The sequence below is a fragment of the Apteryx mantelli genome, chromosome 20 (genome assembly GCF_036417845.1).
Source record: "Apteryx mantelli isolate bAptMan1 chromosome 20, bAptMan1.hap1, whole genome shotgun sequence".
NCBI lineage: Eukaryota > Metazoa > Chordata > Aves > Apterygiformes > Apterygidae > Apteryx > Apteryx mantelli.
The window spans coordinates 9673580-9697779 of NC_089997.1; the positions used below are offsets into that span (position 1 = coordinate 9673580).

Here is a 24200-nt window from a genome sequence, read left to right on the forward strand (position 1 = left end):
TAGTCCAGCTCCTTTCAGTTGCTTCAGAGGAGACTTTTGGCCAAAACACAGTAAAGAAAACTGAAAGCCAGAACTAACCTGCACTGCCATCTTGAGTGTCAGCAATCTCATCAACAGTTCTTTAAGTTTCTTTCTGGTTCTTCCCTCCTTGGGAGTACGCCTCAAGGTTTTCCTTATTACAAGAAACAAGAAGGATCAGCCACAAACACGCAGAAAATCTGAGATGCGCACACTTGGTGCCTACACAGTAGCTTTATCAAGGCTCTGCAGGTACACAAAAGATTAGCATGAAGTTCTATGATGCAGAAAACAAGGAAGGATCACTGGAATACAACCATAAAGGTCTACTTGTTTTCACAAGAGGCCCATTCTATTTTAGGCCTGTATCTGTCAGTCTAAAAAGAGATGAGAAAATGGATGCATATTTTAATACAAGAAAAAAAACAGTACTTTTAAATTTAGTTCATGACCTACTTTGCCTCTCTGTTAACATGTTGACTCATGGACCAGGACATGTTAAAAAAAAAAAAAAAAAAAAAGAGAGAGAGAGATTAGCAAAGCAAAAAGCAGGACATCCACAGGGATTCCTGAAGTACATGAATCTGTCTTTGCTTTTTATCCTAGAGTTCTCAAAGAACAGGGCAGTAGTACCCACAGGAAGCACCCAGCAGAGAGAATTTAATTTAATGGAGCAAAACAGAGAGAGAGGAAACATGGTTGGTAGAAGTTGCTGTAGGGACAGAGAACCAGTTACACTCACAGGTAATGCTGGCACAGGAACAAATACACAAAGAGTTGCCATCACTAAATGCAGCCTGGATTTGAGGAGGCTTCACATCTGTGAAAAGGAAATTCTGGAAGTGGCTCTCCATGAAGGGAGCAGATCACAAGGGAGCTTAAGTCCATTCATGAAAACGATTCTAGGACACTTTTCCCTCTAACAGGCGACTAAACTACAAGACCCAGGAGATTCTCTGGAAGGTGATGAGATGTCAAGGAAAAACAGGCAAACGGCAATCCAAACCTCAGTCACTGGGACAAGCACAGGAAGCTGTACAGCACCTTTTTAGCCTGTAGGCTAACCACACTGCCCAAGCAAACATCATTCCTTTGTGCATGAGGAACAACAAGATTTAGTAACTGAGGACTAAAAGTACAACAGATTAACAGCTTAGTTGTGCCTATGCGATGGAAGGCATCACACAGTCTTCTTGCATATTTCAACCACAGCCATTATTTTGGGTAAGCTCTAGAGTGAAAAAGCAAGTCCTGAAACAGCTGTTTGTAAACAGAGTGTCCATTCAAAAAATCACAAAAAGGCAGTTCAGAGAATGCAGCATAAGATGTATACAACTTGTGACTGCTATTTCACATTTTCTGAGGAAGAAGATATGTCCTCCCTGCTCAGTGGATGCCTCTAGTATGGTCATACCTATCAATATGTAAGTTATAATTAGAGAGGAAAAAAAAAGCTTTCTCAGACTGTGGTACTCTGTGGAAGAAGTTACTTCAGCTTCATTAGAAGTATTATTTTGCTGTGTGAATATATTACTTACACAAAAAGAGAAAGATAAATGAATATGTAGATTTTTCTGCATCGCTGAATAACCCAAGATCTTCCATCATGCTCATGTCATCCACTGGTTTGCAATACTGCTTCTGCAGGACCGATACAGAGCTGCACTTGTAAGAGCAAAGAAAAGCAAGTGTGAAAAAAAGGTTTGAAAAAATAAATATAAGCAGTAGGGCATCTTAATATAGAATGCACATAATGACAGAGTCAAACTGACACTTAGCCAGGTTCCTGAAACCTAAAATAAATAAATAAATAATAGTTCAAATGTTCCCTTTTGACAGAGATTTAAGAACAAGTGCTAGAGAATTTGCAGTCACACTCTGTACTTAGGTTCATTTTTCCCTCCTGCTGAATACAGTGAAAAATCCACTTCTGTAGGAGAAAAACAGAAATTCTAAAGATCAGAGTCAGATATTATAAAGAAATTATGGCAGCTTTTAACAGTACTTCAACTGCTCTGCATGGTAGCAGTAAGTCATTCACAGCTAACACCTTCCCCAGATACAGCGACTCTTTATTCTTAACTGTGGTGCAAACTGTGGTTGTTTCTTCCATGGTTGCACCCGTCACACAGGCCACCCCACGGCTGGGACACGCTGCACATCCTCGAGGAGACAACGCCAGCCTGGGCTGCACAAAGGCCACGTCGGGAAGGAGGCCGCAGGCAGAGCTGCAGAAACACCAGGACTCCTTCAGTGGGCTGCGGCCCCCTCTTCCTCCGTGTCCTGACTTGCCCCATGCACGAACTGTGTTTCAATGTGCATCAGCTCGGAACAGCAGCTCATCAGCACTGAAGGAGCCTCTCACACCGCAGCCACCACTAAGATGGCGCAGTCCCACCCAGGGGAGGGGTCACTGCTGGGTCACGTGGCCCTGGCATTGCCGTGGCAACACCCCCAGTGCGGCCCTCCTGTTGGCTGGGAAGAGGAGGAGGGCGGGGCTCCCTCAGACTGACGGCTCTGTCAGCCAATCAGAATCCAGTATGCGGGGCCCTCAGGGAGGGGAGGAAGGGGTGGGGCCTGACCTGGGGGAGAGGGGAGAGAGGAGAGAAAGAGGGAGTGAGGGGGAGAGGGAGGAAAAGGCGTGAAAGAGCGAAGCAAAAGGGAAGGCAGAGAGGAGAGGAGAGCGGAGGAGCAGGAGAGCAGGGCAGCGCCAAGAGCAGGGCAGAACCACGCAGCGGCAGCGCCCCGTGGCCCCACAGGGCCGGTCACTCGGGGCAGGGCGCAAACAGCCCCCTCAGGCAGCGGCGTCAGGAGCAAGGCAGCTCCCCGCACCGGCAGCCAGCAGGGCAGCTTCCTCCGCAGCCAGGCCTGCACCTCTGCAGCGACCGCCGGGGAGAGGGAGGCCGTGCCCTGAACCGCAGCGGGTCCCTTGGGAGCCGGTGGGGAAGAGGAGAGTGAGGAAAGGAGAGAAGTGAGTGGGAGAGAGAGCGGGTGCGAGTGGGTTTGGTGGGGGCTGCAGGCGTGTTCAAATGCGGCGGGTGCCCTCACACCGGCGATGGGGTTGCTTTGCTGCAGTAGCTCCAGAAGGTGAAACCATGAAATAGGAGAATGCTTGTTGTCCTGGATGTGTGGAGGATTTGCTGGTTTTGTTCAGCATTGGGGAAGGAACCAGACTTCTGAGTTGCGGGAAGGCTTCTGACTCTGCCTGGGACAGGAGGCCCTGCTGTCTTCAGTTTCATGATCACTGCTCCTATGCCATCCTCCCATTAGAAAATGTTGCTAAGAATTACTTACAGGCTGTTCTCCAATTCCTGAGTGTCATAGACTAGGTGTAGGTAATACCTGAGCAGAAACTAATCCTTTTTTGGGGTAGCAACTGGTACGTAATGGGTGTTTTGCTCACTATGAGCATTGTGGAGCCACAAGGTGAATCAAGGAGGCTGTTCAGGAGCTGGCTCAGTCTTGGGAGAAGGCAGGGGGAGCTGCAGGTGGCAATAGCTGTGTGGCCGCGATGTGGGTAGTGAAGTCACCACTGTCTATGAGAGCTATGCCAGAAAATCAGCAGTGTCAAATCAATTCTTTGTAAGTAGCTGTCAGGCCAGCAGGAGGCACACGGCTCGGCTATTGATTCTGAGGTCACTTCTGCCTGAGTACCTGATAGGCCATCTGGAGGAAGAAGGCTTCTCTGTTGCTTGTGAGGTCACTTGTGAGTGATGAACTGATTGGATAGCAGCAGAGATGTGTCTGGAAAGGTGATTGTGAGGTCATTTCTGCCTGAGCGGTTGATAGGGCAGCAGGAGGTCCACAGCTGGGATCTGTGCTTTTGAGATCACTTCTCCCTGCACAGCTGATAGGTCAGCATTTGGTGCATGGCTGGGGAAGTTATGGTGAGGTAACGTCTGTCTCAGAGACTTATAGGCCAGTAAGAAGCACATGGCTGTGAAGGTGAGTGTAAGGTCATGTCTTTCTGAGTCCCTGATAGGCCAGCAGCAAGCGCATGGCTGGGAATCTACTTTGAGGTCGCTCCTTTCCCAGCAGCATACAGACCTGCAGCATTGGTAATCTCTGATTTCCAGGGTCTGTGTGCTGTAGAAATTCCCCCTGTCCAACAGCAGGGAGCTTGTGAGATTTTTCTGCAAGGTCCGTACTGGGTCTCTGTTCTTCATGTTTTAATATTTGCTTTAATATCACCTTTGGAACTGTAGTACTGAATGTATGTTCTGATTGGAGACTGGGTGCAAAGGCTCTTGGGGGAGACAGAGGTAATGTCACCTCAGAAGAGGGGCACAGGAAAAATCCCCACAGAGGCCTCTTTTTGGCAGCAGATTAGGCACAAGAGAGAGGACAGATTTGGCCAAGTGAAGCCCCTTGGAACCACTTCATCTGCTTCCTTGAGGTGGGAAGTGAACATGACCAGGGCTGAAAATGGATGTTCCCAGAAAGTCCATTTTCAAAGCCTTTGGTGGAATAAAAGCAACTTCCAGGGATGGAGAGTTGGCCTTGCTGTGTTTTCAGGCCCTTGGGGAGCTCTGCCTGCTGCCATGTTCAGTCGTGTCCCCTCTGTGTCCCTGATGCACCACGCTAAGGCAGCAGTGACCTCAGAATCCAGATCCAAGCCATGTGCCTTCTACCGGCCAATCAGGTACTCGGGAAGAAGTGATGTCACAGTCAACAACCAAGCCATGTGCTTGCTCCTTGCCTATGAGGGACTCAGTCAGTAGTGACCTCACCATCACCATGCAAGCCAAGTGCCTGCTGCTGGCCTATCAGGCATTCAAGCTGCAGTGACCTCACAAGCAGCATCAAAGCTACGTGCCTGCTGCTGGCCTATCAGGGGCTCTGGGAGAAGTGACCTCACAATCAACATCCAAGCGCTGTGTCTGCCGCTGGCCTATGAGCTATTCAGGGAGCACTGACCTGACAGTCGACATTCAAGCCCTGTGCCTGCTGCTGGCCTATCAGTTACTGCAGCAGGAATGACCTCAAAAGCACATGTCCCACCCATGTGCCTGCTGCTGGCCTAACAGGCACTCCGGCAGCAGTGACCTCACAATCAGTATCCAAGCCGTGTGCCTGTTGGGAAGGGAAGGGAAGGTGAATAAGTTAAATGCAGAGTGCTCCTGAAGCATCCCATGGAAGGGGAACATAATGCAGTAATGTGAGAAAAGAAAGGCACAATGATATTCAAAGAGCCTAATACAATGCCCCAGCATTTCTGAATAGAAAACCACTGAGTAAGTGGAAAAGTAAAATACGTGACCGTACGTGAAAGTCTAATGGCACTGAAATGCATGAAGGTGTGCAATAGCAGCATGGTGGGGTGGGGTGAGATGCAGCATCACTAATGAGAAACTGCAGTGAAATGTGTGTGCTGTTTTGCATAAGTGGTGGTGTGCGATGGACGGGAGTTACAGAGAGATGGCGAGGTGCCAAGTGCCGATGGCCCTGGGCTGTGGTAGTGCTGTGAGCTGTGAGCACTGAGACCCTGCTGCACAGGGGACACCCGTCCCCCTGCCCAGCCTTGAGTGCAGGGCCCGGGGGGTGGTTTGGTCACTTGCGAGGAAAAATCCCCCTCTAGGAGCTGTGCCCAGCAGCCGTGTCTGCAAAGGCAGCAGGAGCAGCCCCTGCAGCGCCATCCCTGGGAGCAGGTTTGGGGCTGGAGCTGGCACAGCGGCTCCATGCAGTGACAGTGCTTGGGGAAGCAAGCCCAGAGAGAAACCACCGTCTTCCTGGCTCAGGTGCTGCTGCAGGGAGAGCGCGGCGCAGGCTGCCGAGGTCACGTGGGCTGTGGTTTGTGCACCTGCAGGCGAGGCTTTGATCTCCCGATCAGCCCCTGCGAGGGAATAACGGGCTGTGGGGTGAACATGCTGAGAGTCGGGGGGGTCTGAATGCCTGGGCTGCCCTGTGTGCTGTCAGAGGAGTGAAACGGCCCAGCTCCCTGCTCCTGACCAGGGCACCCACCGCAGGGCTGTCCAGGAAGGGATCGACAAGCCCGCACTCACAGGATGGGGCTCTGGCCATGGCAAAGAGGCCTTTCACCGCTGCTGCTCCCGGCACAGCAGGGCTGTAGCAGGGTGAGGGGCTGTTTCTGTTTCCTTCCCTTCCTGACACAGCCCGTCCCAGGGGCAATCCCAGCTCCACGGTTCCCATGGTGCGGGGACAGCTGGACACTCGCACCTTGGGCACTCGGGCAAACACAGCGTACGACATGCCCAAAGCTCCCAGTCCCCCGCAGTGGGGTACAAGGGGCAACAGACCCATTTCCCCACCATGATCTGCCCTGTCCCACTGGGATGGGCCCCACGATGATGCCCCAGAGCAGCAACCGTGACATCCGCAGTGGAGCCGTGCCTCATATATGGTCATGAAGAGCGCTGGAGAAGTTCATTGGAGGGCTGGGCTGTGTCAGAAGGGAGATAAGCCCTGATAATGTCTAAAAAGGTGCCTGCTGCTTCGATTGGCTCCTCCTGCAGCTGAGCCAGCACCTGCAGATATATATTGGCCTCCCATTTTGTTGTCCTGTGCGAGTCCCCAGGGGCTGTGGCAAGGAGTGGGGTGCATCAGGGCAGTGCCGTCAGGGCAGGAGGCTGCAGATGGAGGCAGAGGGACTCCTTGTCCCTCAGGTGCTGTGGCTGCTTCTCTGGGTGCAGCTCTGCTGGGGTAAGTGCCTGCTTTCTTGTTCCACAGCCCTGGGGCCAATGGGTACCAGGGGAGTCATGGGGATCCCTCTGGAAAAGGGGTTTCATCCCAGAAAGCAGTGAGACAAGGGTCAGAAGGTTCTCAAGTCCATTGACCCTGTGCTGCTCTGGGTGGGAGAAGGGTATTGGTGCTTCCAGGGCTCGTGTGCTTATGGCAGTTGGTGCCTGGCTGTGCTGTCAGCGTGTGCCTGGCCCAAGGAGGGGCAGTTTGTTCCCTGCAGAGAGAAGGGAAGAGGCCATCTCATCCACAGCCTGGCAGAGAGGTGTCCTTCCCAGGGGTTCTGGCCAATAGCAGGCCCTGGGCTCATCACCATGGGCAAGGAGGGAATGAGCGTTGGAAGGATTGTGGGGTCATCTTGGTGCTCCCTGGGGACCTGGAAACCCTGCGGGAGGTGGGTGGGTTTGAGTGGTGCCCAGGGCGGGTGGTGGGCAGGGGGCTGGGGTTGTGGGGGACGCAGGAGTGTGGGGAGGCCTGGGGGTTTGGAGCTGCTCCTGAGGTGCCTTGCTGGGGAGGAGCGGGTGCCCTGTGCAGAGCCTGGTGTGGTGTCTGGGTGGACATGGGCAGGATGCGGGGTGCAAGGAGGTGCTGAGGGCTCAGGGGTGGGAATGACCCAGAAGGGCTGGAGCTGGGCGTCTCCCAGCCCAGCCCAGTGCAGCCCGCAGAGAGAGAAGGGACCCCGACACTGCCCCTGGGACAGCCCAGTGGGGAGAGGGCTCTCACCCCCGATGCCTGGGACTTGGCCCTGGGCAGAGGACCCTGCAAAGCTGCAGCGCGGGGCCTCGGCACTCTCCTAACCAGCCCCATGTCTGTGTTTGAAGGTGCTGCAGAGGTGAGGCTGGAGGCTGGAGGCAGTCCCTGTGCTGGGAGAGTGGAGGTGAAACACCAGGGCCAGTGGGGGACGGTGTGTGATGATCGCTGGGACATGAAAGACGCTGCTGTAGTCTGTAAGCAGCTGGACTGTGGATCTGCTCTCCAAGCTCTTTCAGGTGCACCTTTTGGGCCAGGATCTGGCCAGATTTGGCTGAGCTATCTTCAGTGTAAAGGCACCGAGACTGCCCTGTCTGAGTGCGAACATGCTGACTGGAGTAAACGTTACTGCAGTCATGCTAGGGATGCTGGAGTGGTTTGTTCAGGTAAGGAGTCAGCCAGTTCCTCACCATTGGGGTGGGTCCTGGGATCGGGGACTAACCGGGCTGTGCCCTGAAGGAGAAATGCGTGGGTACCGGAGCAGGCCCTGACATGGCTGCTCTTGCTGCCGAGCTGGGACTGTTGCTGCTGCTGTCCCTGGGGAAAGCCCCGGGTGAGCCCACCGCGGGTGTGCAGACCCCATCAGGGTCTCGGGGGCTCAGCCCACCCTCAGGCTGAACCGAAGGGGCTTTTCAGAGAGGAGAAGAGCAGGGCCTGGGGCAGAGGAGCAAGGTGACGGGCAGCACCTTGCACCCCGTGCCCAGGACCGCCCCATGAGGACCAGCCTCACGCAAGCTCGGGGCCTGGCGGCTGCAAGGCCCCTGGCTGCTCCCTCCCACATCACGGCACGCACAGGCCCTGCAGGGTCCTTGGGGCTGTCACAGCCCCGCGGGGAACGCGGCCTGTGCAGGCAGCACTGTCCCGCTGTCCAGCCGCTCCTGCCGGCCCTCGGCTCCCCACGCTGCCCCGTGTCACAGGGCTTTGCCAGCACTTGCTGACCCTCGTCTGCGCCTGCTTTTGCAGCGTGCGCCGGTGTCAGCCCAGGGCTGCACGCGGATCTCCTGTTCCTCTGCCCGGTCGCTGGCCACAACGTGCACAGCCCCAGCAGTGCTCTGTGGCCCTGCCTGGGGACACCTCTCCCCAGGCACGTGTCGGAGGAGACAGCTGGCCCAGACACCGACCTGGTTACAGCTGCACCATTTCTGTGCCTGGGACGTGTCTCCCCTCACAGACACCCCAACACCCCAGGACACCCCCAGGAACAGGGAGCATTTTGTGCTGCTCTGAGGCGATTCCCCAGCCTGGCTCTGAGCTCTGCAGCACCTGGGCCCATTTCCCTGGTCCAGGTACTGTGGTGCTGGGGGCCTGTGCCGGGCAGCGCTGGGCTCCTGGGGCAGCAGCATTTCCCTGAGCAGTGCCTGTGGCTGTGGGTCCAGGATAGACACAAGCCCTGGAGTGCAGTGCAGGTGTGAGAGGAGGTGCAAGGGGCCCTGAAGGGTTTGTGTCATCAACACCCACGGACGGCTGCTGCTGGGGTGTTCATGGGTCATTTTGGATGTGGCTGCCTTGGGAATCATGTGGGATGCAGGTATGTAACTGCTGGAAGCCTCTGGGAACTGCCTGTCATTGGTGTTTTCTCCAGGATTTGTCCAGCTGGTTGGAGGGGCCAGCCCCTGCTCAGGACGTGTGGAGATCAGAGATGGAGACCAGTGGAGAACAGTCTGTGACTCACACTTTGGTCTCGAAGCTGCTGAGGTTATCTGCAGGGAGCTGCAGTGTGGCACAGTCCTGTCCATCCCCGGGGCAGCTCACTTTGGAGAGGGAGTTGGTGCCATCTGGGACAAAGAGCTGCAGTGTGTGGGGAATGAATCCCTCCTCTCCTCCTGCCCCAGGATGTCCCTCAGCAACCAGACCTGCACCCACGCGAACGACGCTGGTGTCACCTGCACACGTGAGCATTCAGGGAGGAGGTGTGAAATGCCTCCCCTGAGCTGTGCACTGTGGGGTAGGGGAGCAGGGAAGTGACCGTGCTGAGCATGGTGTGAGTGCAGGAGGGGTGGAGTTGTTGTCTGTAATCTTAAAATGATGTGGAAGGAGCAGAAAGGGCTGCTATCCCTTTGGGGTCTCCTTCAACACCTGAGGGTGCAAGAGCACAAAGCCAACGTTAAAATTATCTGTTCTCATTTGTTCATTCACGGGCACCAGTAACGAGCAGTAGGAGTCAGATTTCAAAGTTTTTAAAGTTTTATTGCTAGCAATAAGGTGCCTCTTGGCTGGGAGGCCAAGAAGGGACCCGAGCAGCTTTTCATTACAACTTTTAAGCGATAGTAAGTTGTTACATTTTCAATACTTCAGTTTACATAACCAACCAGATCTATCCACGATTCTTAGGTCTACCAATCCCCTTCCCATGTTACAGTACAAGGTAGTTCTGTGCCAGCCTTATATGGTCTATCCTATAATTATTCATTAGCTTATTTGCGCCTCTTCTGGTGTTACCTTTGAACAACTTTTGTACTGCTGGCTGGATTTTAGTGGCTTCTTTGCAGATCTTCAACTTTGTACAAAAACCAGGGCTAAGGCAAGATCAGATAAGATGTTCTGCTTGGAAGGCACCCTGACCTTGCATGTTCTTTCTCTGCAAAAGTGGAGTATAGTGAAAATTTTCTTAACACCATCTTCACTTTTCCTCCTCTTTCCCCAGAGTACACAGGATTCAGGCTGGTGAATGGCAGCAGGTGTTCGGGGCGGGTGGAGATCCAGGTGCTGGGGACCTGGGGAACCCTCTGTGACTCTCACTGGGACATCTCCGACGCCCATGTTCTCTGTCATCACCTCAACTGTGGATTTGCCGAGTCTGTTCCTGGAGGAGGGCATTTTGGGAGAGGAACCGGCCCTGTCTGGAAAGACACCTTCCACTGTGATGGGACCGAATCCCATTTGGTACAGTGCCCTGTGACTGCCCTGGGGGCCTCCCCATGCTCACATGACAACGTTGCTGGTGTTTTTTGCTCAGGTGAGTTCAGGGAAAATGGAGGATTAAATAAACTTGCCCCTTGTGTATGACACGGCAACCCAAAACTGGGGAGCCCATGGCAATGACAAACTGAATGTTCTTCCTGGAGAAACCCTGGCTTCCCATGGAGGGATTCAAAGGGCTTTGCCTGCTCAGGTCTCTGCCTCCCCAGGGCAGCTGGTTCAGGTCTTGGAGACCACCGCCAGGCCTGGGCTCCTCTGCTGCCCTCCTGCAGCACAGGCACAGGACGGGGCTGTGGGACACAGCTCCACTCAGTGCAGCTGTGAAGGACCCCCCGCTCCCTCCTGCAGCACACAGCCCCGTCCCAGACCACGGAGAGCCCTGCAGACCCTGATCCCACCGCCTGCAGGGGCTGCTGTGGGCGCATCCAGCAGGAGCAATCCCTGAGGCCGAGCTGCAGAGCGGGGCTGGGATTTGCCCTTGCTTCTTGTCAGTATGAACCCCAAACTCATCCTGTTTTGTAAGAAAGGCCCTCGTGCTTCTGCTTCCTGCCAAGGACACAAGCTCCACATCCCTGATCCCTAGGGATGCAGAGGGGTAGAGACGTGTGGGCTCTCCCCTGGGTGTCTCAGCAGGGGTCAGTCCCAGCGTTGAGATGGAGCAAGGCTTGTGCTCATCCTGTCCGTCACCCAGGCCATTGCACAGGCCAGTGCTTCCTCCTGCTGAAGCTGCTCCACATTCATCATTAAGGACATATCTGGTGGCTCTGGGATTTGCCCTCACCTCCCATGCTTCCCCATCCCTGTCCCTTCCTGAGAAATGACATTTGTAGTCAGCAGGGTTTAGTGACTGGAGGAAAAAAGAAAAAAAAAAAACTTGGAAAACTTCCATCCTCAAGTTCCTCACTGTGAGCCGGCTACAGATGGGTGAGTGCCTGGGTGTCCCAGGGCATCAGAAATGGGAGACACATGGCAGGGTGCAGGTGTCCCCGGTGTCACAGAGGGTCCAGGGCACTTTGCCTGTCTCCGAGCAGGATCCTCTGAATCCCTGTGGCTGGTGGGCGGAGGGAGCCGCTGTGACGGGCGAGTGGAGATGCTGCTGCACGGGACATGGGGCAGAGTCCTGGATGACCAGTGGGATGTGAACGATGCCAGCGTGGTGTGCCGGCAGCTCCAGTGCGGAGAGGCAGAGCGAGCCTACAACCCGCCAAAGTCTGAGCGAGGGACGGGCCCCGTGGGGCTGAGAAGGGTCCAGTGTGCAGGGAAGGAGACTCGCCTGACCCTCTGCAACACCTCCCTGCCTGAGGCAGTGCCGGAAGGAATTGCGGAGGATGTGGGAGTGGTTTGCTCAGGTGAGTCGCTGACAGTCCCCAACACACTGTACTCCCCAGGGCCGGGAGCCGCTGACAGCTGGGGTTTCTCCCGGCTGCAGGGAGCCGGCGGGTCCGGCTGGTGAACGGGGCAGGGCGCTGTGCCGGGAGAGTGGAGATCTACTACAAGGGCACCTGGGGGACCGTCTGCGACGACTCCTGGGACCTGTCCGACGCCACCGTTGTTTGCCGCCAGCTGGGCTGTGGGGTGGCTGTGGAGGTGACCGGCTCTGCTCGTTACGGGGAAGGCTCCGGGCAGATCTGGCTGGATGATGTGAACTGCTCCGGGGGTGAAGCTGCTCTCTGGGACTGCCCTGCCGAGGCCTGGGGGCAGCACGACTGCATGCACAAAGAGGACGCAGGAGTCGTCTGCTCAGGTCTGTGTGGGGAGCAGTGGTGGGAGCCTGGTGCCCAGGAAGATAGGGATGCAGGGAGAGCAGGGCATGGCCGAGCCTGCCCCTGGCTGCCCTGAGCCCCCTTCCTGCCCCCATCCTGGGGACATCCGTGCACAGTCCTCACTGGAGCTAGTCAGGGTTATAGGGAGAGCACAGACGTCCCCAGGGCTTAGAGGGGAGGGTAGTGCTGCACGTTGGGGACTTCTCTCTGCTCCCTTGGTGAAACAGTGACTTGCTGGCAGTGCCCTCTGCCTGTCTGAGCCCTGGGGTGTCCAGAAGAGTCCCTGCTCCTTGCAGTAAGCCTTCCTGCCCATGGATGCCATAGAATAACCTGGGGGATTTTCAGGGATGCTCCAGGTTTCTCTCTCCTCACCCCAGGACCAGCTTGTTCCCCCCCACTTTGTGCCTTTCCTTCCAGAGTTCACGGCCCTGAGGCTGGAGAAGAACGACAGCTGCTCTGGGCGCCTGCAGGTTTTCTACAATGGGACGTGGGGGAGTGTTTGCTCCAACTCGATGACTCCTGACACCATGTCCCTGGTGTGCAAAGAGCTGGGCTGTGGAGATGAAGGGTTCCTTGAAGCAGACCTGCCGTATGGCAGGATATCTGGCTCCACATGGCTGGATCGTGTTGAGTGTGGGAAGATGAACAGCTCCTTTTGGCAGTGTCCCTCTGCTCCCTGGAAGCTGCAGTCATGTGATTACCAACGAGAAGAGACTCACATCACCTGCAGTGGTAAGGCTGGAGCCACCTTGGCACAAAGGCTCACAGCAGGTCTTGCTCCCTGTTCAGCGAGGTGCAATGCAGAGAAAGAGCTTGGAGTGGCTTTTATGTTCCATTTCAGACCACTGTGCTGTCAGTGACACAAACAAGATTTCATCTCTCAGAGTGACACATATCCATCAGCAATAGCTGTCCTGAGTTCCCTGCGTAGCCCAAGGAGGGGCAGAAGCACCTCCAGGCAGGGTCTCCTCCAGCTCCCCTTGGACACCTCTTGGAGGTGCCTGTTGCTCTCTGTTGCCCATAGAGAGGGCCCAGACAAGCACCTTTTAGCTTGGGAAGTCCATGCAGAACATCCTGCTCATGGCTGTGGTTTGCTGAGGGAACGGGAAGGGGGAGAGTGAAACCAGTCCTGGTGGCTGAGGGTTATGTAGGAAACAGGCAGCGTGCAGGGCACTGCTGGCAGCAGAGCTCAGAGAAGCCTCCCCTCTGGGAACATCCTTCTGCTCCTCTGCTAACCAGGGAACCTTTGGGGGTGAGCAGACGGGGGTAAGCCTTCAGTGCTGTGCTGTTCTACCCTGAATTACCAGGGATCCAGCTGTGTCCATGAGCAAGGAGGCACTGGGAGGTTCAAGCACAGGTCAGTCCTGCTCCTGTCCACATGACTCCCATGAAGCAGCCCCTTCACCGCAGCATTTCCTTCTGCAGGGAGACGACCAGAAGCCACTCCAGCCCCGGTGGCCGAATGCCCCAACTCTACGAGCTGCACAGGTAGCTGCTCCTCCATGTGCCCTTCTCGCTTGGCCAGGCTCTCCCAGCTGCCCCAGTGACATGGGGGGTTCTGCGTTTTCCAGAGATGGAGAAGATTCGTGCTGTGGGAGGAGAGGACGGGTGCTCAGGCAGAGTGGAGGTTTGGCACCGCGGCTCCTGGGGGACGGTGTGCGATGACTTCTGGGACATGAAGGATGCCGAGGTCGCCTGCAGGCAGCTGGGCTGTGGCCCTGCTGTGTCTGCCCTGGGGGAGGCTGCATTTGGGAAGGGGACAGGTCCCATCTGGCTGGAGCGGGTGGAGTGCAGAGGGATGGAGCGATCTCTCTGGGACTGCTGCGCCCAGCCTGGGGACAGCGGTGCCTGCCAGCACAAGGAAGATGCTGCTGTGAATTGCTCCGGTGAGTGGCAGTGCTTCGTCCCCTTGTTCCAGGACATGTTTCCCCAGCTGTGTCCTCACAAGGCCCCAGAGCTCCTCAGAGCAAGGATGCCCCTGGGGAGGTCAGGTGTCTGGTGTCAGGTGGGGAGCAGCTGTTGTGGGGCTGGGTGTCCTCAGGCCTCTGCCCGTGGGTCTCCTGCAACCCCTGTAAGTGCATCCCCTGGTCTGCTGGTGCTGTCCTCCCCATGGCCCAGAGCAGAGGACCCTGGGCCTGTCATGGGGACCCAGAGAAGGACAGTTCAGATGGGACTTTAAGGGGATGTCCGTGCGCGCGCACAAACACACACACACACACACACACCCCTCTATCTCTCTCTCTGCTCTGCAGCTGCACCGAGGACGACAACGTCACCTCCTCGAGCAGGTAACCTCCCCTCCTCCCTGGGGTTGATCTCTCTGGGGCCAGGTTGTGACCTGCAGCCCGAGGGAAGGGGCTCTGTGCTGGGGTGTGAAGCCCCAGATAGGAGGCCCTGGGGTGGGAGTGGGTGTCTTTGGGGAGGGCTGTGATTCAGCCAGCAGGGTGGGAACTGCCGGGTGACCCAACCCTGCGCCCCCACCCCCTGCTGCCATGTGTCTGGGGGGTCAGGACTGGGATGTCCCTGGACCCCCACCTCCCCCAGGCCAGGGGCTGCCTTGTCCATGTCCCTGCCCATGCAGATCTCACCCAGGTCCGTGCGAGGGACAGTGGGAGAATCTCGGTGCCTGTCGTCATCTGCATCATCCTGGGGGCCCTGCTCTGCCTGCTGCTGGCCCTCCTGGTGGGGCAAGTGCGAAGTGCCAGGGCTCAGCGCAGAGGTGGGTCCTTCCCCATCGGTCCCAGGGTGGGTGATGCCTCTTGGCAGCCCCGCGGGTGCTGTGGGGTGTCTGTGAGGGGCACAGATGGAGCTGGGGTGGGGGTGCTGCCTCCTGCCCTATTCCCTGCCCCTCCACTGTTAGGCTGTGGGACAGCAGCAACCAGGGGAGAAGAGAGTTCAGATGCAGGAGGAGATGGTGGTGGGTGAAGAGAGAAATGGCAGCGAGGGGCTGGCGGAGATGGGAGCAGCAGCTGGCTGTGCTCTAGGCAGCGCTGGAGGGGAGGCTGTGGGGCAGGAGCGGTGCCGGGAGGAGCCCAGGGCAGGGGGTCTCTCAGTGTGGGTGTCCGGTCCCCAGGCTGCTCTCTCTGCCCAGCCCTTTCCACCCATGGCAAGGCAGGGCCGTGTTATGGACCCATCTGGCAGAGAGCGGGGAGCTCCCCTGGGAGAGAAGCTGCGGGAACTGCTCCAGGGTCAGACCAGGGACAAGACTTGGGACCAAAAGGGGCATGGGGTTGTCTCTGAAGGGACAGGGTGAGGGTGACATTGTCCCAGACCATCTCCACAGGGATGTTGCTGTCACTGGGGACGTGGCAGTGGTGCCTGGCCAGAGCAGTGGGGCTGGGCTGTGGGGTCAGTGCTGGTGTGGTCTGGGGGGAAGGGCTGGGTGACCACATCGGAGTCAGGTCTCCTGTCTCCATGTCCCTGTGCCAACCCTGCCTCTGTCGCCAGGCTCCAGGAGGTCTCTGGAGCCCTTCTCTGAGGCCGTGTACCAGGAGATCGACTACAGCTTGACATGGGAGAAGCAAGCGATGTTCAGTCGCTCAGGTCGGTGTGGGTCCACTTTGGAGGGAGCACGTCTGCAGGGCCCTTTCCCCCAGCCCTGACCCAGGACAGGGCCTTGGCAGCCCCCAGGCCAGTGGTCCCCATAGCACTGGGCCACGGGATCTGTGGGGAGAGCAGCCCAGTAAGGAGCTTCCTCCCCACCAGCTCTGCCCATCCCAGCCCAGGGCACAGCTCCTCCCTGCCTGCCGGGCTGCCTGTCCAGGGTTGTACCTGGTGGGTGAGGGAAGGGGCTGTCCCAGGGCAGCTCCGAAAGGCCCTTTGAGATGGGGTTTGTCCCATGGGAGCAGGACGAGCCCCGAGCCCTCCTCCCCACGCAGTCCCTGCTGTGTGGGTCCCCGTCCCCAGCAGTGCTGGCCGTGAGCAGGGTCAGCAGGGCTCACCCCAATAACACCCGCTGCTCCTCTCGCCAGGCTCCTCTTTGGAGGGGTCTCTGACCAAGCTGCAGCCCGAGCCTGGGGACGGCGAGGAGGAGGACGGTCCTGGGTCAGCACCAGGTAATGGAGGGTGAGGCAGAGGAAGGGTTGCTCTCTCCTCCCTGTAGCTGTGTGACCAACAGCGGTGTCACTAAGTGTCGCCATTGGGGTGGGGAGGAATCACCCTCGGGAGTGACTCCAGAGCCATGCAGAGCATGTGAGGGTCACACATGCCCGTCTGAGCTGGGTGCCTGCAGCCCTGTGCCCTGGGGGGTCGCAGGGGGACTTCCCAGGCTCAACCTGTCCCTGCCTCCAGCAGGCCCTGAGCTTACCTCAAGGAGCCATGCCTCAAGGCACCAGCGTCTCCACAGCCAGCTCCGGTGCAGATCCCAGCACTGCTGACCCTGTGGCTGGGCAAGAGGGATCCCCGCTGCCATATGCACACTCCCACAACCCTGGGGGAGGTGGGACAGATGCTGAGTCTCCTGTGGCCCTGCCAACACCAGTGTCTCAGCCCCTCATTCCTGCATGTCCTTCCTTCCTCCGCTCTGCGGGAGGGCTCTTCTCATTGCCACCAGCTCCCCTCTCCTTTCAGATGTCCCTGTCCTGCCCAGAGGTGACCCAGCAGATGGCTATGATGATGCCAGAGAAGTCTCTGACCCCGGGGAGGATGTTGTTCCTGGGCAGCGAGACTGGGAAGTGCCCAGGGAAGCAGAGGAGGGAAACAGGCCTGGGGAGGCTCAGAGAGGTGAGGGGGAAGTGCATTGCTGCCGGCTCCTGGGGTGCCGTCCCCAGTGCCCAGAGAGTCACTGCATACTGAGAGCCCGACCTCCCGGGACAGGGAGGGAACCTGCGCCAGGAGTTTTCCTGGTGGGGAAACTGGGGTGGGATAAGGGGCTGGACATCTCGGGACAGAAAGAGGAGGGAGAGGAAGGGGATTTACAGCCCAGGAGGGGCACGTGCATGGGGCCAACTGCAATGCACCGGCCTTGCTGCTTCCAGAGGGGAGCCTGCACTCCTGGGGAAGTGATGGGGCCCCAGGAGCCAAGAGAGACGCCCCATCCCCGCTCCCCACAGACACGGGGTACGATGATGCTGAAGAGGTGTCTCTGACACATCCCCATGAGGACACCAAGGCTGAGAGACTGGACCCTGGTGCCCAAAGGTCCCTGAGCCCAGGGCCAGGAGAGCCCACCCCTGCCATGTGGTTGGGTGCACCTGGGATGGAAGAGAGGTCTGTGCAGCTGGGAGAGCCGTGAGTGCCAGAGACCAGTCTCCCTTCTCCCACTGGTAGCAGAAAGAGCTGGGCATTTTGTCTATTTTTATTCGTCTACTTCTATGCCATGCATTGGTATTTGTTCTGATTAAAAGCATTTGGGAGTCTGATCCAGAGCTGGTGCTTCCCTCCCCAGGTGTCGGGGTGTCTCCCCGAGGCTGATCAGGGAGGGCGAAGCACTAAGAACCAGCAGTGGGGAAGGGGCATGTCTCAGGACCAGCGGGCTCTGAGACAGGCTGTGCGCCTGCAAGTGCCCATAGACCCTGGAGTGTGGGAATAGTGAACAGTCCAGCTGGAGGATATTCCTGCTGGCAGAGACATTTCCATCCTGCAAACCACACGCAGAGCTTCCAGCCAAACTGGGTCTCTCTGCAGGGTCCCGTAATGCCCCTCTGGGCAGGGAGGTCCAGTCTCCTCACCCCGGGAGTGCCCCTGCTTGGTCTTTTGCCAGGGCCTCTGCCTGGACCACCCTGGTCCCAGGCACGGAGGCCACCACCAAGAGGCAGTGACAGGGTTGGTCCTGGGCTGTGGCCCCACAGCAGAGAGCCTGGAGGTGACGGCAGAGCCCTGAACACCCCAGCCAGCCCCAGAGGGGCTCATTGCCTGGGGATCACCTCCCCACAGCGCTTGAGAGGCAGCTCTGCTTCCCACTGACCCTGCACATGGTGCAGAGCAGCTTGTTGGGGTGCCAGGGGCTGGGATTTCCCCTCCTCTGGCTCCACAGGGTCTCCCATTTCCAGGGGCTGCTCCTGGCTCCCATGGCCCTCACGGACCCCCGAGCACTCCTGGCACAGCCCAGAGCTGGCTCCTTCCTGGCAAGGGGCTGTGAGGCACCAGGGCTGCGGGCAGTGCTGGGACCCCTCTCCTGCTCCCATCCACCCCCACCCCTCTGCCCTCCCGCTGATGGGCTGCAAGGGCAGAAGAAGGAGCCACCTCAGCTGGGGCACCAGTTTGGCTCTGTGCAGGGGAATATCTGTGTGCAGACGCAGGGGACGGGAGCAGTCAGTGACAGGAGAGGACATTTCCTTCAGCAGGGTGGGAGGCAGAAGAGGGAGAGGGCAGTGGGCTGGAGAAGGGTCCACCACAATATGTGCCCTCCAGCCCAAAGTCACAGTTCAGCCCCCGGCCTTGGGACAGGCCCATCCCTGAGGATGCTCATAAGGGCATATTTCCATGGAGAGAAGATTTCATGTCCACTCCTAAAGCAGTTGCTGATTGGAGCTGAGAGAAGATCCCTGGTCCCAGGCCGGGTTTTAACCAACTGTGCCCCAGCACCCACAGGTGAGAAACTTCTCACACAGGAGCTGAGTGGGGAGGAGGGTTCAGCAGCTGTGCAGCATCTGGCACCCAAACTGCCCTCCCTCCTCCAGCCAGGGGGGGTCTCCACACTCCACTGGCTCTTCCTGATGGGTTCCCCATGCCACACACTGACAGGCAGTGGGGCTAAGGCCAAGCGCACAAAAACACATTCTGCCTTTGCCCTGGCTCATTTCCTTTCCTGCACTGAGCTGACACCTGAGCTACTCGGAGAGATCTCCTGGAATGGGGAGGAGTCACCAAATGCATCTGTGTCTGTACCTGTGTCTGAATCTATATGATCTATACCTATATGTAAAAAACATTGGGATTCTGTGACTAAACTGGCAGTTTCTGAGAGTAGCATTTTTTGCCTGCTTTAATTTTCCTTTCCTACACTGAAATTATTTATGTTCCCTACTTTTTCCCTTGCATTTTTCTCTTTCCTTCCTTTTGTCATCCCCCCACCCCACCACTTACGCATCCATCTTCCACTCATTTACTGATTTCAGCCTTGGCAGACACAGGAAAGCACGGGGCCACGCGACTGCTGTCAGCTCTCCCTGCCCAGCTGCCCCAGCACAGCTCGCCTCTCCCCTGCAACAGGCACCATCAGGCCGGGAGACAAAATCAGATGTCTCTGCCCAGGGTCTGGTGCCTCTCTCAGGGAGGCAGAGGATAACATCCCCAGCCCCAGTGCTGCCCAGCGCTGGCTCTGCTTCGCAGGAGGCTTTCAGCTCTGGGTCCCAGGAGCCAAGCCGCAGCCCAGCAGTGGGGCTGTGTGAGCCCCCTCCATCCCCCCAGCCGGGCCAGGGCAAAGCCGGGCTCCCTGCTGGGAACAGCCACAGCTCGGTAGTGCTGCAAACAGCAGGATCCTGCCCTCGAGGAGAGGAGGGATCCAGCAGCTATCACCAGCACCCTCTCCCATGGCAGTGTTTCCCTGTGCCCCACTGGGAGCTCCTCCATGGGCAGCAGCATGGCCCGGGGCTGGGGACATCTCTGCTCCTCTCCCGGCCAGAGCGCTGGTGCTGGGGACCTTGCAGGATGGCTGGGCTGTGCATGCAGAGCTGGGAAGCAATTGTGGGAAGGGACTCGATCCCCAGTGTGGACGTGAGGACAAAAAACCAATGCTGCTGATGGTGACAACGATGGTGTCACCAGTACATCCCTGAAGCAGTGGGGCAGGGATGGGGTGACCCTGGGGGCTCTGGGGCCAGGCTCAGCCCCCACCTGAAGGACACGCTCAACTCGAGGTCTGGCACAGGGACCCCCTCTGCTCAGCTGCAGAAATGTCACCACACAGACACACGTGGACATGGGCCAGAGATGGACAAAGAGTGAAAACTTGAAGACATGGCCCTGTTCCATCGTCAGGATGATGTCTTCGGCATCCCCAGGAGATGTTTGCCAGGCTCAAGACCAGACCTGCAACCGAATCTCTTGCCTTGGCTATAGGAAACTGTGTGCCTGCTCTGATGCTCCATGCAGAGCCTGCAAGAGGAGTAGAGGGGCACAGCACAAGAGCCCGGGTCCATAACCAAAAGGTGATGGATCAAAACAATCCATGTGCTTCACAGACATCCATGGTCAGAGTGTTGGTCTAAAACAGAAGTCTAATTCTTCGGGATCTTTTGCTTAGGGTGATGCCCATGTGCGGAAACCAAACCTCTTGAAGAGGATTGCTGGTCGCTGTCCAGATGTTGATGGTAGTCTCTATCACAGGTGCCCTTGCAACAGTATCTTCAGCTAAACTGGGTGAGAATCCCTGAATGGGATTTTTCCAGTGAATCCTTATAATCTGGCTGGCCCATGGTCGTATGTGACCACTCCAGAGCATGCATGATCCATTTCTGTTGATATAGGACTATATCGGACAAATCTGAACATCATCCTTGTATCATAGCTGTAACTTTAATTCCAAAGATCTTACCACAGTGCAAAAGAAGTGACATCCTCATTCCAGCATTGTCCCTCCTTACCTGCCTGTCCCTCTCCCCTCCCCCTGAGCTCTCCTTTCTGATGGTGGGAGTTTTCTTTTGTTCTTGATGACCTCACTACACCTCCCTGCTGACCTATGGGCTAATGGCCAATCCAGCTGAGGCAAGGAATTGACTCCACAGTCAACATCCCAGACACGTCACCCTGACCCACCTCTCCCTCTCCCCTCCCCCGAGATCTCCTCTCCATGGGGAATGTTTTCTGACCTGATTCCTGACCTCACAGTGCCAGCTTGCTGCCCAATCAGATTGCTGCAATAGAGTGACCTTGCAAAGAAGGTCCCAGCCATGTCACCTTTATCCGCCTCTGCCTCTCCCCTCTTCAGGAGCTCTCCTCTCTCCTGGGGGCTATCTCCTGCCCTTGATGACCTCACAGTGCCTGCCTGCCTGCTGCTGGCCAATCAGGCTGTAGTCATAGAAGTGACCTCACAATCAATATTCCAGTGGTGTCACAGTCACCTGCCCTCCCTCATTCCTCCCTCCAGGCTCTCATGGCTGCCTTCTGGGCTTTGTCATGCCCTTGATGACCTCACATGCCTGCCCACAGCTCCTGTTGCCTGCGGTGACCCCAGTGCCTGCTCACCTGCTGCTGGTTAGGAGGTGCAGGGACAGCAGTGATTCACCAGTGATGTCCCAGTGATCACCTCCACCTGCCTCCTCTCTCCCCTCCTGCTGAGCTCTCACCTCCCATGGTCAGGTGCGCCTGATGTCCTCACAGTGCCTGTCTGCCTGCCCAGGGCAATCCTGCTGCTGCAGCTGAAATAACCTCCCAGCCAGCATCCAGTCCTCTCACCATCATGCATGCTACTGATCCTTATCTCACAGGGCTGCCATCTCTCCTGAAATGCACTTGATGACCTCTCAGCTCCCACCTGTTTGCCTACTGCTGGCCAATCAGGTTGTTGCAATAGTAGCAACATAATGATGTCATTTCACCTGGGCAGGCTTTCTGATGATCTGCCTGGGCTCTTCCCACATGGGGAGCTCCACTTCCCACAGGACAGTCTGTCAGAGGACAAGCCTGCAAAATCTGGAGAGGAGCAATGCATCCTGTTCCCAGCCCTCACCCTTGTTGCGGGGGAATGGAGATTCAGGACAAAAACTTCCCCTGCAGATGCTGGGGATTGAACCCAGGACCTCCTGCATGCAAAGTAGATGCTCTTCACTGAGCTACATCCCCTAAGAGCCTGCTGAGGGGTGGGACATACTCTTCTCCCATGATGTGCCCCTGACAAGCACAGCCCTGTTGGCCCCTGGTGCCCTGAGAGCCTCAGCAGAAAGCAGCATTTGAACCCTCCTGCTGGGCCACAGGCTGGGATGGGGGAAGTTGAGATTCCCTCTCAGCTGGGGCTGGTCCTGGACCAGGGCTGCACCATAGATTGCTGCCCCTTCAACATCTCTGCAGTTGATGGGGGCAGGAGGAGACTCTTGCTGCAGGTGCTGCTCCCACACTCTGGCCCTCCCAGGGAGGGTCAATGGAGAGGAGCAAACCCCTTCCCCGAGTCACCTCTGCCACCCCGTGCAGCACTGCTGTGTGTGTCACACCTGTCTTCGATGCCAGCAGCAGGAGCAAATGGGGTGAGGGAAATGCCCTCCCCAGGGTGATGTGCCCACAGCTCCAGTTGCCCCCTGGGCTGTGCATTGGAAGGGCCATGAAAGCAGGCAGAGCCGATCCTGGGCAGGGAGCTGCCCACAGCCCCTCACCCACATATTAGGCCTCCCTCTGCACCGCTCTGCCCACCAGCACCTGGCAGTGGGCAAATGGCAGTGTCCCCTTCCCTGGGGCTGGGGATGTGCCTGGGATCAGGAACATTCCCATTCCCACAGCACCGGGAACTGGACACTGGAGCTGCCCCAGGAGAGCACCAGGTGGGGGTCTCTGTGGCGCAGCAGGTAGCGCATTCGGCTGTTAACTGAAAGGTTGGTGGTTCAACCCCACCCAGGGACGTTGCCCTGTTGGTGGGGTGCCTGGGGGATTGTGCTGCCCAGCACCCTGGGTTTTGCTCACAGTCACCATGTCCCAGCTCTGGGACAGCAGATCTGCTGCTGGCTGGGACATGCATCTTGCAGTGGGACATCCTTTCTAGACCATGTGGGATGGCCAGAGAGGCTGGAGAGCAGCACGGAGGATGTGATATACATGTGTCCTGTTGACCCTGAGCTGAGCTGACTTGTCCCATCCCCTTGCCTGATGGGAAGGACAGAAGAGGGAAGAGTGTGTGTCAGTGCCAGGTGGTTGTGTCTGTACATTTCATTGCTGAATGGGGAGAAGGGAGGGTGAAGTGCCACGGGGCAGGGAAAGAGACCAGCTGAGTGCCCGCTCCAGAGACTGTGTGGGGACGTGGGAGTGATTCACACATCTGCCTGAAGTGCAGACAGCTCTGCCAGAGATCCCCCACCCTGTGGCAGGGTCAGTCCTTCATCTACCCCAAGCACAACATCAGGGTAGAGGACAGCACTCTCCATCCAGGCTGTGCTTGATCCTTAGCCTGACTTGTTGGCTGGAGAGAGGCTGAGTCTGGAGACAGAGAGGGATGTCCTGGGTTGCAGTCGCAGCTGAGCTCCTGATGGGAGAGCAGGGTTCAGCAGCAGCAAGAGCTGCCAAGATGGCCAACGCAGCATGTGGGGCTGCAGGAGCAGGGCTTCTCCCTCTCTGCGGGGACAGGGGGCTGCAAAGTGCTGCAGCTGGGCTGGGCAGGGCAGCCTCATGGGTGAGTACATTTGGGTAAGGAAAGGGGGTTTTTTGTGCCGTGAGCTGGTCCTGAGGGGATAGAGAACACAAAAGCAAGTCTGTGTGCAATGTTCAGGAGATATTTAAAAAAATAATAATAATAAAGTAAATTTGGAGAGCAAAACTGACTGCCAGTCTTTGATCTGGGGCTGCTGTGAAGTCATGGTTTTACAGGCAGCTTTTAGCCTCCCTGCTAGACCCCAGGGGAGTCACTGCCTTTCTGCCCTGCCTTGAGCCCTTTCAGCAGGAAGGAGCTGATGCAGAGGGATGTTCAGTAGGGGTCCCAGACAGGTCCCTCTGTGCTCTTCCTCACACTGAAGTCCCTGCTCCCTGAGCAGCTGGTTAAACAGCCCCCTCCCTGCCACTCGCATTCAGCGCTTCTCCCTCTACATCTGCTGGGCCAGGACGCCAAGGACAGACCCCACTCTGCACTCTGCTTTGTCTCTTGCATTACAAATCCCACCCTTTTCCACAAATCCAATCTTTCTCCCTCGCAGGCCCACTGCCCCTCAGAGGGCAAGGGCCAGGCTGCCTACTCACCCCTCCATCTCAGTCAGACATCTCCCATAGCATCGCAAATGAGGGCAAGAAATTGCCATGGGCAGAGCAGGAACTTTTAATGCAACCCTACTGGGAGGTTTGGCAGGTCAGATCAAATGACCCCAAACACCCCTTAGGACCTCAGCTTTTACTCTCAGCATCAGTGTTCATGGCCTCACTTGAGCTTCCCCAACAGCTGGCAGCCCAACTATGGGCCTTTAATAAACACCGGGACTTCGC

General features: G+C 57.0%; 1 protein-coding gene across 1 annotated transcript in view; it reads left to right on the plus strand.

Annotated features, from left to right (window-relative positions):
* The window catches only part of LOC136993786 (scavenger receptor cysteine-rich type 1 protein M130-like), an 88771-nt gene extending 71392 nt beyond the window's left edge, over positions 1-17379 (plus strand). Inside the window, exons 4-18 of the mRNA XM_067308732.1 lie at positions 7527-7850; positions 9047-9355; positions 10109-10420; positions 10911-10916; positions 11415-11732; positions 11813-12127; positions 12564-12878; positions 13572-13634; positions 13718-14032; positions 14399-14434; positions 14728-14865; positions 15594-15689; positions 16118-16201; positions 16716-16868; positions 17123-17379. Of these exons, the coding sequence (XP_067164833.1) occupies positions 7527-7850; positions 9047-9355; positions 10109-10420; positions 10911-10916; positions 11415-11732; positions 11813-12127; positions 12564-12878; positions 13572-13634; positions 13718-14032; positions 14399-14434; positions 14728-14865; positions 15594-15689; positions 16118-16201; positions 16716-16868; positions 17123-17379 (3041 nt within the window). The remainder of the gene's footprint in view (positions 1-7526; positions 7851-9046; positions 9356-10108; positions 10421-10910; positions 10917-11414; positions 11733-11812; positions 12128-12563; positions 12879-13571; positions 13635-13717; positions 14033-14398; positions 14435-14727; positions 14866-15593; positions 15690-16117; positions 16202-16715; positions 16869-17122) is intronic.
* Positions 17380-24200: the final 6821 nt, after the last annotated feature.